We start from the raw sequence: 14,115 nt of genomic DNA, 5'->3' as shown, positions 1-14,115 counted from the left end.
AGTGGGGTGCTTCCCCCTCTTTCCCCCCATCTCCTCTTTAAGCCTTTTAGGAGCAGAACTGGGGCCCATGTGTTTGCAGTAGTTTATTCATATTTTGTCACAAATGGCCGGGGAGGGGGTGCCGTACTCCTCCAGGCAACATAGAAAATAGGTTCAAGAGACTGGGTAGGCTGGGGTTGGGACAAGTAGGGACAGGACAGGGTCTGGAGAGAGAGCCTGGGGGAGGGGAGAGGGCAGACTAGGGGTGGGGCTGCCCCCCTGCTGAGCCTGCTCATTCCCGGTGTGGGTACCCCCCACCTGCAGGGGGAGCCTCAAGGTGGGGGGTGGAGGGGGTGGCCCAGAACTTCCAGGGTCAAGCCCTGCCCCTTGGCAGGGCCTAAATTCCCCCTGAAGAGGACAAGGCCGGAGGTCCCACCCCTTCCAGGACTGACTGCCATGCCCACAGGCTGGCAGAGGAGCTCCTGCCCCTGTTGAGAGCTCTGCCCAGCCCTAGTCCAAGGGGAGGGGGCTCTGAAGGCGGGAAGTCCCCGCAGCAGCAGTTTGGGGGGTGGAGAGGAGGCTGGGGGCACCAGTGCCCCCTCCCTCCCCAGGGCTGAGGCCTCTGTGGCCCAGGGGCAGGGCTGGGGGTGCACAGGCGTCCGGTCCGTTCTGGGCTCACTCCCTGGCCGGCTTCCCCCTTAGAAACTCACCAACGTATAAACCATACTGTGGGAAGACACGGCAGTGAGCCAAGTCACAAGCGCGCCCAACTACCGTCCACCCACCCTGTTGCACCCCAGTTATCAAGGGCAAAGGGCAGGAACTTGGGGCCCAACCATCCCTGGGATTGAAGGGATGGTGCCTAGCACATCCCTTCCCTGACTCTGACTGTAGCGGGCAGGGTCTCACCTGTACAGGTAATAGAAGAAGGAGAGCAGGTAGAAGGCGAGTTTGCACCAGGACTCCTTCTGGCAGTAGTTGAGGATGTCGGCATTCATGATGGAGACGGCGTCATACATGACCTCAGAGCCATCTGCAGGGCGGTGGAAGTACCTGGGGGGAGGGAGGGGTCTGAGTGCCCACCCTCAAGGCTCCCAACCACATCCTGCCGGCTCCCCCATCTCCCCCTCCCAAAGGCGGCGGCTGCCCTCACCTCCAGAGGTGGTAGAAGAGGAGGGGGATGTTGAGGCCCAGGGTCACCCACTCAGCTGCACACAGAAACATCAGACAGAAGAGGCCGTGGATGGAGTATTCTGGGACCACCAGCTGGGGAGTGAGGGTAAGAGGTCAGCGGCCAGGTGCTAGGACAGATCCAAGCTTCAAGGGTCCTTGGGAGGTGCCCACCCACCATGACCTCTGTGATTAAAAGGGCTTCTAGCCTCCCACTCCCTCCCACGTGGCAGAGCGGATCAAACAGGCCGCAGATGAGGAAAGCCTGGCTCTGGGTCACAGTGGGGCTGCGCTGGACTAGGAGCCTTCCGCCCCTAACGCTGACACTGACCTTCCTCAGTAGGCAGCAAATGCGTTCGATATTTTTTAAACGCTCGCGCTGTCGGGGAGGAAAAGACAGCAATGGTGAACGTGAAGGAGCGGGCACTGGATGCGCCCCGCCGCACTCCCACGCTCCCCACTCCCTGCACGTGGCCACCGGGGGGCGCCAGAGCAGGCTCTGCGGCGTTTTCGGCGGCGCGGCAGCAAAGCAGCCGCGCGGTCCCCATAGCGACCGTCACCATGGAGGGATCTTCACCCGCGTCTCCACGGCAACGGCCCAGAGCCCGGCAACTGCTGCCCCGCCAGGAGGAACCCGAGCCCTAAGCCCGCGCCAGGTGTTTGCTGGGGGCGGGGACAGACAAGAGGAAGGGGCACGGCCACCGCCCCCCCACACACACCCCCGTCTTCCCGTCTTCCCGCCGCCCTCCACCCGCGACATATGGAAAGACAGACGGACGGACACACCTCGGCACAGCACATGTATCACTTACTGCCCGCGCTGGGTTGCCCTGGTCGATAGGGTTCTTGAAGTCAGTCCGCAGCTCGTCAAAGGCTATGATCTGGGGGAGGGGCGTATGCCCGTCAGGGTTGGGGCAACAGCTTATGGCCCTCCCACCCATTCGTCTCTGGTGTGAGATTCACACATGGGGATCGACCCAGATGAAGCTTGCTGCAAAGGTAGAGAAACTGAGGCCCAGAGAGGGGGCCTGGCCCAAGGCCACACAACAGTTTGGGATGGAATTCTAGTGTGCTGATGCGCACTTCAGAACATGTCTACTACACCTCCATCCAAAACATCCCAAGAGATAGTGTCTTGTCTGCAGGCCCTGTGCTGAACACTGGGCCCCAGAAGCCTGGGACACAGCCCCTGTCTGGGAGGAACCTCAGGCTTAGAAGGACAACTGTGAACCGCATTCCAGGGTGATCGGGGCTGCACAGAAATTGGGGTGGGTGCCTGATCCAGCGTGGGGTGGGGTGGGGAGTTCAGGCTGGACTCGGAGCAGGTGTTTGTCTGGTGAACAAATGGGGGGAAGGGCAGTGGGAACAGCAGGTACAGTGGCAGAAGGTTGGAAGAACAAGGAACATTCAGGAAGCTGTAGGTTCTATGGGGCTAGAGTGAAAGTGTAAGGTGAGTGGGAATGGTGAACGATGGGCTGGAGTGGTCAGCAGTGCCAGACGTGGAGGCCTTGTAAGGCGGGACCAGATATTTGGACTTGAACACAAACGTACAGGGGAGCCATTGAGGGGTAGAAAGCAGCAGAGCGAGGGCCGTCAGGGTGATGTTCTAGGGCTCAACGAGCAGGAAGTACATACTGGCTAACAGTCCCCGCCAAGACATACACGATGCTTCCTTTATGCCAACAGGCTTTATGTTTAATGCTTGCAACAGCTTGATGATGTAGGAGCTGTATTATCACTTTCATTTTGCAGATGAGGAAACTGAGATAGATTAAATGACTTGTCCACGGCCACATAACTGAGATAGATTAAATGACTTGTCCAAGGCCACATAGCTAGTTGGTGGCAAGCCAGGATTCTAAACCACTTGGATTCCAGAGTTAAAATTGTAAACACTTTACTACACTCAAGCCAGACCAGTCAGGGGACTTTTGGATGTTTGGGGTGCAGGCTGGGTGCTGGGGGCAGGTAGGCGAGGCATGGCTATCCGAGTGAAGAGAGGGCAGCGGGGATGCAGAGGGGTGGATGGGTTCCAGAGCTATTTAGAAGCCAGACTCCGGAGGGCTTGAATGGCAGTGAAGTAGAGGCAGAGGGGCCCAAGGAGACTTTGGGTGTTGGGGCATCTGGTGGTGGGCACTGTCTTCATTGGGATGGGAACTCTTGAGGGAGCAGGTGTTTCAGAGGATGACGAGATGGACGTGAGGGGAGCTGGCCTTGGAGGAAGGCTGGCAGAGGAGCCTTCTGGGGTCCCCTCCCCTCAGCACCAGCCCCAGGATGAAGCAGTGGGCCCACCACCCCCAAGCATCCCAGACCCCATAAGGCTCGAAGCGAGAGAACATGGGCTTCCTGGAGGGAGCTGGGGCCATCTGGAGCAGCTCCCCCAATTCTCCCCCAACTCTGGGCAGCCGCCTGCCTGTTAGGCACAGCAATGGGGTCCAGCAGGGAGCGGAAGGGTGCCGTCTGTCTGCCCCAGAGCTGGCACCACCAGCAGGCAGCGGGTGTCGTGCCTCCCACCCCCCAGGCTTCCTGGCGCTGACTCAGCCCCCTGGAACAAACAACCCCCCCATGGTGACAGCAGACACGCGTCACTCATCACCAGGGTTGCCTAGTGACCAGCAGGGCCTGGGCTCAGGGTCTGTGGTGGGATCTGGGGTCCTGCCCTGGAAGGTTCTAATTCTTACCAATTTGGATTGAGAACCACACCTCCTCTCCCCAACCGCACACCCCTTGGCAAGCCTTGCCCTGGACTTACATACACTCGGCCTCATGTACAACAAGCCTACTTCACCAGTGAGGAAATGGACGCAGGACAAGAGACTTGCTATGACTGCCCAGCTAAACAGCTGAGCGAACACAGTGCCTGAGATGTAGTACGTACTCAATAAACATTTTCTGAGAACGCCTGCGCCCTTTTTTCCAGCCTGGGAGCCCCACAGGAGCAAAGCCTGAGTCTTATTCATCCTAGTCTTCCCCAGAGCCGCCCAGAGCCTGGTTCTGAGGAGCATGGACACGCTGAATGGAGGACTGCTCTGAGGACCCCCGGAGGACAGGGCCCCCCACAGAGGCTGTGGGAGGCCTCTGGGTGGGGAAAGGCCCAGAAAGGGGTTTCTTGAATTCCAGGAGACTTTCTTCCAGGAGCTGGTTAGCTCTGTGTGCCCAGCCTGTGACTCTCAATTCCTTCCAGTCCTCAGGACTCCAGCCACCACCCTACAGGATAGTCCAAGGCCCTGGCATGAGACAGAAGGCTCAGGGAGATCAAGAAGGATCCAGGGGAGATGCAGGAAGAGGAAGACAAACAGAGAAGCAGGCAGAGGAAAGAAAAGGCAACTGAAAAGCCCACAGAAAGAGGCAAAGTCAAGGGGAGAGAGGGCTGCAGAGGGGGGGTGTGTCTGAAGGTGCCTATGGGGGCTCACTCCTCACACAGGAGGGGCGCAGTCAGAGTCCATGGAATCCTGGTGTAAAAGAGAGAGGTGGCAGGGGGGCAGCAGGGGATGATGAGGGAGAGACAGGTCAAGAGCCAGAGAGGATCATGGAGCAGGCAGGCAGCAGGTCCCAGGAAAAGAAGGGAGTGATGAAGTGGGGAGACCCAGAGAGAAGCTGGTAAGGCAATGGGAAGGAAGAGGATGGAAGGGGGACTAGAGAGGGCTGGCAGGGCACAAACCGATGACCGGGGAGGTGTGCGCTGGACGTACAAGCAGAGGATGCGGAGCGGAGTGGGCTAGGGCCAAGATGCACAGGCTGGGCGGAGGGGATGGGGTGGTGGCCGAAACCTCAGGGGACAGAGGAGAAGAAAGGGCAGTAAAGAGGGGGGCAGGGGTCCCAAAAAAGAAGCTGGAGGCTGACTGACAGTTCTGCAGTGATGGAAGGGAGACAGTCAGGGGAGGAGAAGGCCCCAGAGAGTGGGGGAGAGGGACCCTCTCTCAGGGAAGGCAATCAGCATAAGGGATGAGAAACGGACATTTCGAAGAACCAGGTGTGAGGCAAGGCCGGAGCGAGAGACAGACCCAGAGAGACAGGAGACAAAGAGGAAAGTGGGGGCAGGAAGAGGAGGAAAGCTGGAAGTGCGGAGAAAACCTAGTGGGGGGAAGTCCAGACAGGAGGGGGCAGGGAAACCCAAGGTGAGCTGGTTAGATCTCTGGGGCTGCTTACAGCCAATCGATGCAGGGTCCTGGGTGGGGGTGGGGGCTTGGGGTGGGACGGGAAAGGGTTAATGGGCTCTGCGATCTGTGGGTCCTGTAAACAGATGCAGTTGCCATAGCAACCAGCTCCATCACTCTGGCTGGAAAAACCCACAAAGGGGGTGGGGAGAGCAGACAGACAAACTGCCCGTTGGACAACGGGGGCGACTAAATGGTTGGGGAGGGGGGCGGGAAACAGGAGGAGGCAAAGTAGCAAGAATCCCAGAATTTCGCCTCACACCCCAAGGCTGCATGGGGCAGGGGAGGGGGGTCAGGGACCCACTGACATACCCACAGACAGGCGGGGGCGGCGGAGAAAGGGGGCCCCCCGGAAAGGAAGCTGATGATGAGGGGGGTGTTCATGGGGTGAACAGCAGCCGACTGATGGGCGATAGCGGAGAGAAGGCTCCAAGTTTTCCGGGCCCTGAGACCATCCATCCGTCCCCCTCCCATTCCCTGTGCCCCTGCCCCCACCCCGCCCCCAGCCCCAGCCCGGCCTTACGTGCCAGATGACAAAGAAGATGAGGGAGGCGCACAGCACCAGGGTGAGCATGTAGCAGAACGCGGCGAAGGTGAACGCCATGGCCCCCGCGCCGGGCGGCGGCCCGGGGGGCGCCAGCGCGGGGCCCGGGCGCAAGGGGACGCCCCCCCGGCCCGCGCTTAGGGCCGGCCGGGCATGGCCCGCAGGGCTCGGGCGCGGGCTCGGGGGGCGCGGGCAGCGCGGCCTGGTTTGGGTCCGCGGGGCCGTGGGGCACGCGGGGCGCGGGCCGGTGGGCTCGGGGGGCGCGTCCGCTGCCGGCTGCCCGGGCCCCGATCGCTCATCCTGCGATCCCTCGCCCGCGGCTCCCTCGCTCACCAGCCCGCGAAGCCGGCGGGGCGGAGCCGGGGGCGGGGCCGCCGTGCGAGCAGCCTCGGGCGGGCGGGGCCGGGTCTCCGTGCGCCCCTCCGCCAGCCCGGCCTGGGCGCCACCCCCGCCCCAACCTCAGGGACACGTAAGCATGGACGCACATGCCCGGCATACCCCCCTCTCCCCACAACCAAACAACGAACCCACCGCAGCCACACTCGGACGGGCTCACACGGGCACACACACTGTTCTCACACACCGGCCAGGAGGCTGGGCTGAGGTCTGAAGTGCAAAGCACTTGTCACTGTCCGTCCACCGTCCGTGTGAGGGGCAGACGCACCTGGCTTGAACCCAGAACAAGCCAGGAGAGGGGGCTGAGCCAGGCGGCTTCAGGGGACGCAGGCCGGTAACACCGGGGCCGAGTCCGCAGGCCCGCCGCCTGCTCCAGCTGCGGCCCAACTCCCCATCCCGAGCCGCCTGTGTGGGTGTCGGCGGCGGCTCCCCAGGTGCTCACTGATGGCCGCTGCCTCCCTCCCTGCCGGAACCGTGCTGGGCCCGTGGGGACAGACCACAGCAGCACAAGCAGGCAGCTCTCCTAGCTCCAGGAACTGGGTCAAGGACTTCCAAGAGCAACCCTAGGACACAGCCTGAGCCAGGACCCCCGTGAAGCCCAGGGCTCCAGTTCCTTTCCTCCACCCCAGGGCGCCCCCACCACAGACCACACTCACAGACCACAACTTCCTTGCAAAAACCCTCGGCTCACCGAGGGCCAATGGAAATTTATTTATTTTTTGTCCTTTCGTCTTTCCCCAAGTGGCTTTTCCTTGCAAAATGCCTGACATGACACCAGAGGGGAACCTGGGAGTGGGGGGGCACCCCAAGGGGCAGCCCAGGGTCTTAAATACAAGCTGGAGGGCAGGGCACAGGTGGGACAGGCGAGAGACAGCACAAGGGACATGGCTTCTCAGGTAGAGACCAAAGGTTTGTCTTTGTGCAGGAAGAAGCTGTGTCACAGGGCAGAGGGCTAGGATCCTGGGTGAGGGAAGAAGTGGAGAGGCCCCTCAACCCTTGGTGGCACCCACATTCCCAGAGAAGTAGGGGGTGAGGATCCGCCCTCACGGGCTCCAAGGGACGGACAGGGCGGGGCGAATAAGCCAGACGTGCTGCCTCAGGGGAAGGAGGCGGTGCTGGCAGAGAGAGGGTTAAGGCTGGTGCCCAGCCTCTGGCACGGTGGGCCTTCCGCCTCCGCCTGCCTTGGGGACAAAGGGGCACGGTGGGCAGGCAGCACACGGGCCTGGATCTGGCAGGGCAGGGGGCGGCAGGAGCAGGCTCCCTCTGGGCTCAAGACACAGGCCCAGCGCAGCTGCCCACCCACCTGCCCTAGATGTGCTCACACCCCACCGCAGCTGGACGGCTGAAGCTCTGAGTGTGGGAGGGGTGGGGGGATGGGGAGAGTAGGCGGCTGGGCCCCTGTGGCCCCACGCCTGTCCTGAGGTCTAGCCCAGGGCCCTGGATCCCAGGGCCTTGGATCCCCTGGTCTCATTCCCGGCCCCAGGTGCTGACTGCAGCCAGGGCAGTAGAGGCCAGGGAGGCCCTCAGCTCTTGGGGAAGCAGGGCAGGTACAGGGGGAGAAGGAAGAAGAGTCAGGAGAGAGACCCACTGCAGCATACATGGGGGGCAGGGAAACAGACAGAGGCGCCCTCATCCCAAAGGTGTGTGGTGGGGTATCTGTTAAAGTCCCCTAGAGGCAGCAGCAGAGCAAGACCGCACCCCCACCCCAGCCACAGGTCCTGGGTGTCCTCCCTGGGGGGCCTGGGGCTCAGGGTGGCAGGCAGATGGGCCAGAGGGAGATTGGGAGCCCAGGACACCCCCAAAGCCACAGATTCAAATGCCCCGGAGAGGGAAGCCCCTCCTGCCCCCTCCAGGGGCATCATCTGGAGAAGGTGCCCCCTCCTGTCCCACCCCATGAACCCCTCCTAGCAACAGCCACCACCAGCCTGCTTCACCGGGGTGCTATCAATCTTGAGGTTGGGCCGCTCACCCCCCGAGGCTGCCCCGGGCCCCATCCGCTTTTTGATCTCAGCAGCCATGGTCATGAATGCCTGCTCGACGTTGGTAGCGTTCTTGGCACTCGTCTCCAGGAAGGGGATGCCCAGAGAGTCTGCAAACTCCTGATGAGGGGAGAGGAGAGGAGAGGAGGTAAGCAGTGGCAGGCCCTGGCCCCCTTGCCACGGTGTGCCCAGCGGCCTGGCCCGGCCCGCTCACCTTGGCGGTGGTGTTGTCCACCACCTTCTTGGTGGTGAGGTCGCTCTTGTTGCCCACCAGCAGCTTATTGACATTCTCGCTGGCGTAGCGGTCAATCTCTTGGAGCCACTGCTTCACGTTGGCATAGGATTCCTAGAGGAACCAGACCAAAAGGTATTTTGATCCCAACTGCTACCCCTACCCCAGGCCTGGAGAACAGGGGCCTTGAGGGGAAAGTGGATGTCCTGGGCTCCTGAGAGGCAGGCGTGCTGGGCTCAGGAAGCCAGAGGAAGCCCCATGGGGCTTAGGTCTCCTGCCTGCCCAACTCTGAGACCCCAAAAGCCAGGGCCAGAGCGGCCCAGCTTCTCCCAACGGCCCCAACACCTAAACAGCTTAGGCTGTGTCTCCCTGAGACACAGAAAAGGCCTAACCACACGTGGGGAGTGCATGGCATCAGAAGAGAGACAGGCCAGAGGGAAGACAGAAGCAAAGGCTAACAGGTTAGCAAGAATCCCACAGCAGCCTTAAAACCCCATTCACGTTGCAAACCTGGGAGCCCAGTGGCAGGTGGAGGACCCTCCCGGAGGCGGCCCTGGCCTAAGGAGGGAGACAGGGACCCTAGGAGCAGGGCCTAACATGCATCCTACTTTTGGCACCAACAGCCTCCTCACTCAGCCCAGCTCTCCTGGCAGCCTGCCATGCCCCAACCCCCACTCCTGGCATGCCGACAAAGGACAGAACTTTTAGGAACAGGATTGAGCTAGAGCCGCTTTCCCTTCTTAGGAGCCAGAGGTCTGATGATACCACACTGGGTTCAGACGTACACCTCCTGCCACATCCCAGGCTGGGCCCTGGGCTGGGCACTGGGTTCAAATAATGGAACCATGCCTGAGCCCAGCCCTAAAGCACTCAGGGGACGCACGCAAGGGCAAGACAGGGTGACCAGTGCTGTAGTAAGAGAAGGCAGGAGCTGGTGGAACTCCAGGACCATCTCATCTCGGGGAGATTACAGTTGACCTGCGCCTGCAGGGGTGAACTACCCCCATATGGGTGCTGGTTGGGGGACGGGGGAAGGTGCGGGGGGAGGAGGCAACATGGGAGGGGTGTGGCATCTTTGGGGGGAGGGGAAAGCTGAAAATTGCTGGGACTCAGGCCCTGGGCAGGGAAGCAGAGGAAGAAGAGGCAGGCCGGAGCGGGGAGGGTCCTGGCCTGGCTGAATCTTGGACGACCAGGAGCCGGCAGAGGTTTCCTTAGGAAGGGGGCAGCAGAAGCACACTTGGGTTCTGGGAAGACAGTCCTGGAAGGAGTGCAGAGGGCACATCAGACCAGCAAGAAGATGGAGACCCACTGGGAGATGGCCGTAATGAGCCAGGCAAGGAGGCAGGCGAGAGCACAGGATTTAGTGAGACGATCGCAGGCTTAGCCCCACCTCTGCCATTTACTGTATGACCCTAGATCCGTCACCTGACCTCTCTGAACCTCAGTTTCCTCACTTCAATAAAACAGTACCTCCCGGTGGGGGTGTTTTGAGCAAGAGATAATGAATGCAGGCCTGTCTCATAACAAGTGCTTAATTAGCAAGAGCTGCTATTATTCTCATCACTGCTATTATTATGAGGGGACAGATTTGAGAGACGATGGGGGAGAACAGAGGGGCCCGGTGACTGCTGGGATGGGGGAGGAAGAGTTTTCTGGTCAGGCCAACAGGGACACTGTTATAAAGATGAGGACGCAGGAGCCGGTTCAGGAAGAGAGAGTGAGACCAGCACAGGATACACTAGGTTTTGCAGACCATCCAGAGCTCTGTGGGGGGCCTAGAGGCAGGCTAGGGGCAGGAAAGGATGTGCTGGTAAGCAAAGAACCCTGGGTTCATGAACACTGGCTTTGCCTTCCCTGTCTGTGAAACCACGGGCAAGTAACTCAACATATTTCCAAGCCCGTTTCCTCATCTGGAATACAGGGACCCCACCATTTAGTTCACGGGGTAAAACCGTGAAGGTGAGAATTAACAGAGACGTAGTGCCAGCACAGCACAGGCCGCAGAGGAGGAGGTCCAGAGTGATGGCCGTTTAGCTGCAGAAAACACAGAGCAAAAGCCACACCCCAAGGCGGCCAGGGCTGCACAGGGGGAGTTAGGAGGCTGGGGGCCGTCAGGAAGCACAAAATCCGGGGTGCGGGGAGCAGCAGCGGACGGATCAGTAAAGTCACTGAAAAGAGAATCTAGGGCGCCAAGAGGTGGGAGAGCTGGAGACAGTCATTTTTTCAAGGAGAGGGAAGAGAACACAGTTAAAAGCCACGAGAGGTCAATCGTGGCAAAAACTGAAATGAGGTCACAGGATTTGGCAGTTCGAGGTCCATCGTGACCTGCGCCTGAGTGGAGCACAGTTCATCCACAGCCTGTTGGCCAGGAGGCAGCATGAGTCCCTGGCGAGCTGGAATCCAGCTGCCCCTTGGAGCAGGGACTCCTCCTGGCCTGGGGTTGATGTAAGCGTCTCCCATGTACCCAGGGCCGGACCCGCGTTAAGCAACAAAGTTTAAAAACAACAAAGCTGGTAGAATCAGTAGGCACGGGCTTTCAGGCTCTGCCACTTGAGCAGCTGCAGGGCCTAAGACCCATTTCTTCATCTGTGAAACGGGAATATAATCCAGACCTCTTTGGAATGATATGAGCATCAGAGGGCTGTGACAGAATCTGTGAACTGTAAGGCGGGGCAGGACTGTTTCTCACTGTTAACATCACCACTGCTACTGACATGCGACTGAAGTTGCCACAGCAGACTCAGGGCTCCCAGAACTCTGCTCACATGGGGCCCAGAGCACACAGCTCCTTTACTTCCTTGTGTAAGCCCCTCCCACTGCTTCGCCACAGGGTCTTTGCCCAGGAGGCCATGAGCCCAGCACAGCAACCAATCAGCTGACTAACCCACCAAACAGAGGTGCCTGGAAGGTCTAGAATAAGGTTTGACAGGGAGGTGAGGCCTGGTTCTGTCAAGGCCCTACAGCAGGGCCTGCCTGGGGAGGATCCATTTCTGCAGTTATTTGCCTCCTCGTGAAATAAATCCAGGAACAGTCTCCTTTCCGGGCAGCATGAGGAAGAGAGGATGGGAACAGTAAAAAGAAGCAAAAGCCGAAGACCCGAGGCTGAGGAGGAAAAGGGGGGACAGTGAGCCCAGGACTACCTGGTCTGTGACGTCGTATACCACGATGATGCCGTGAGCCCCCCGGTAGTAGCTGGAAGTGATGGTCCGGAACCGTTCCTGACCAGCTGTGTCCCACTACAAGACAGTCGGAGAAGGGGCAGGTCAGCCCTGGGCTCCATGCCCAGAGCCCCTCCCCTGTGAAGGCAGATGCCTCTGCACCGGGGCTCTGGGAGCAGCCACACTCACGATCTGAAGCTTGATGGTTTTGCCGTCCAGCTCAATGGTTCGGATCTTGAAGTCCACCCCGATGGTGCTGATGTAGCTCTCTGTGTATGTGTCGTCCTGGAAGACCGGGGGCCAGGGAGATGGCCTGAGCAGACAGGTCTGAGGCCCATCTGGAAAACCTCCCTCTGGTTCCCTGCCCCACCTGAGTGCCTCACTGCTGAGCCCCAGTTCTCACACTCCAACCTGCCAGCCCTATGCCCTTGCTCAGTCAGATATATTGTGGGCAGGTCCTGCCACTTCATCCCTGGTCTCCTGGGTCTTGCAACCACTGTTCTCTGTTGCCCCACCTCCCTCAGGCCACCAGCCAGGACCCTAGATGGATGGTATGGGAAGCTTCTTACTCACAGCAAACCGTAGGAGCAGGCATGACTTGCCCACGCCCGAGTCACCAATCAAAAGCAGCTTAAACAGGTAGTCACTGGAGAGAAAGGATGGGAAGATGTGAAGGAGGGCAGGGAGCCCGCCTGAAGCCACAACTACAGCATTCTCCCACAACACGATGTGTGCCTCAGATTAGGGTAATGAGGCACTCATAAGACCCTCCTGCAAGTCTGGGGCTGGGGAGGGCTGACCACACCCCATAACACCGCTGGCCCAAAGGGGAGCATCTGAATTTCCACTTTACAGAGAAGAAAACAGAGGCACAGAAAGGAACGTGACTTGCGAAGGATCACAATCAGTCAGGTGACAGAGCTGGGTATCCCAGACTGGTTCCTGATAGACTCCATGGTTTCTAGTCCAGCAGGGAAACCCTACTGCACTACCCTGGGCCTGTACCTGACTGGGCAGGAGAGGCCCCAGAAGTGGAGGCCAGGGCCCAGCCTAGAACTTATGAACTGAATTTCTACATAGAGAGCCTGGTGCGAAGCTTCTAAGAAGAGAGGGTCAACAAGTGCCAATGATGGTTAGGCAGCATCATTGACTAAGTGGACATGAATCTGAGCAGACTCCTGGAGACAGTTAAGGACAGGGAAGCCTGGTGTGCTGCAGTCCATGGGGTCACAAAGAACTGGACAGGACTCAGGAACTGAACAACAACAACAAAATGTATCAAGTTTACACTGGTGCCTGGCCCTGTGCTAAGTACTTCAAATTCATCATCTCATTTACACTTTACAACAGTCCACTGAAGTGAGTGCTTTTATTTCCAACTAATGAGGAAACCACAAGCCAGAGAACGGAAGCAACTTGCCCTAACTCACACAGCTGTTAACTTTAATACTGGAAACCAGGTTCAGACTCCAAAGTCTCGTTGAAAGCCTGTTGGTACCCTTCTCTGTTTCCCCTTATGATCCAGCTCAGAGCTTCACCCTTCCCCAAGGAAAATGTGAAGTCTGGATCTGGAGAGCAAAAAGGAAGTAGCAGAAGAGGAAGAAGATAATCGACACTTGGTGAAAGCTGTCAGTGAGAAGTCGAGGCAGAAACGCGGGCCACCTACCCGTAGGGGGAGTGACCAAGAAGTGAGGAGAGTTTGAGGAACAAAAAGAATCCCACTGGAAGGGTGGAAGCAAATGCCACATTCGTGTAAACTTCATCCGCAGGGTGACGGCGACGGGAAGGGGTGTGACAGTGGCGCCGGGGCTTGCGCAAAGGTGAGGGGAGGGCGGGAGGGGACCGGCCGCCGGGGGCGACCCGGCACTTTGATCCAGCAGCCTGGATGGGAGAGCCTGCGAGCGAGTTACCCAGAGGGCCAGCCTCCAGGAACCGGATTCCGGGAGGACCGGAGAGCAGAAAGTACCGCCCGACCTAAACGGCCCGAGTCTGGACCGAGACCAGAAACGCTGGTGACTGGCTCCACTATCAGGACTGTCGTCAGCTCCCCGATCGCCACTCTAAGGCAGCAGGTGGGGAAACTGAGGCCTGGAAAGAGCGGGGCTGCAGGGTCACCTGACCGACAAGGCCTGGTGGTGCCGGTGCCTCGGGCTCCAAGTGGTGCCCCTCGGGGTCGCAGTCTCCAGGCCCGTGTGCGAGAACTCGGGGTGTTGAGTCAGGGTCCTGGGGCCCCCGCGGGAGGGGCAGGACCCGGATGTGAGGGGGGGGAGGTCAGCGGAAGAAGGAGACCCGGATGTGGGGGCGCCGCGCAGCCCTGACCCGGGCCGGACAACCCCGGTAAGCGTACAGTCCCGTTCTCGAGATCGAGGCTGCGCCGCACGGCGCGGGCGGGGCGCACTCACTATTCGGGGTTCATGGCGGCGGCGGCGGCCCGCTCGGTCGCTCCCAGTCGGCTCTGCTCCGCCTCCCGTTCCAAGATGGTGGCCGCTCCGCCCCAGAG

At 59.8% G+C, this 14,115-nt stretch overlaps 2 protein-coding genes across 2 annotated transcripts; both read right to left on the bottom strand.

Moving 5' to 3' along the window:
* Positions 1–68: 68 nt before the first annotated feature.
* On the bottom strand, positions 69–6,205 carry CNIH2 (cornichon family AMPA receptor auxiliary protein 2). Its single transcript, XM_004019690.6, has 6 exons — positions 5,830–6,205; positions 1,962–2,030; positions 1,481–1,528; positions 1,133–1,245; positions 889–1,032; positions 69–705 (listed from the first exon to the last, which is right to left on the bottom strand). Exons 1-6 carry the CDS (start codon positions 5,908–5,910, stop codon positions 678–680), a joined length of 483 nt encoding a protein of 160 aa, XP_004019739.1. The 5' UTR covers positions 5,911–6,205; the 3' UTR covers positions 69–677.
* A 707-nt stretch (positions 6,206–6,912) lies between these two features.
* RAB1B (RAB1B, member RAS oncogene family) lies at positions 6,913–14,089 on the bottom strand. The gene is made up of 6 exons (XM_027960031.2): positions 14,018–14,089; positions 12,189–12,261; positions 11,805–11,900; positions 11,598–11,693; positions 8,440–8,571; positions 6,913–8,345 (listed from the first exon to the last, which is right to left on the bottom strand). Exons 1-6 carry the CDS (start codon positions 14,029–14,031, stop codon positions 8,151–8,153), a joined length of 606 nt encoding a protein of 201 aa, XP_027815832.1. The 5' UTR covers positions 14,032–14,089; the 3' UTR covers positions 6,913–8,150.
* Positions 14,090–14,115: the final 26 nt, after the last annotated feature.

The sequence above is a fragment of the Ovis aries genome, chromosome 21 (assembly GCF_016772045.2).
Source record: "Ovis aries strain OAR_USU_Benz2616 breed Rambouillet chromosome 21, ARS-UI_Ramb_v3.0, whole genome shotgun sequence".
NCBI lineage: Eukaryota > Metazoa > Chordata > Mammalia > Artiodactyla > Bovidae > Ovis > Ovis aries.
The sequence above is the reverse complement of the archived record's forward strand: the minus strand, read 5'-3'. Positions and strand labels throughout refer to the sequence as shown.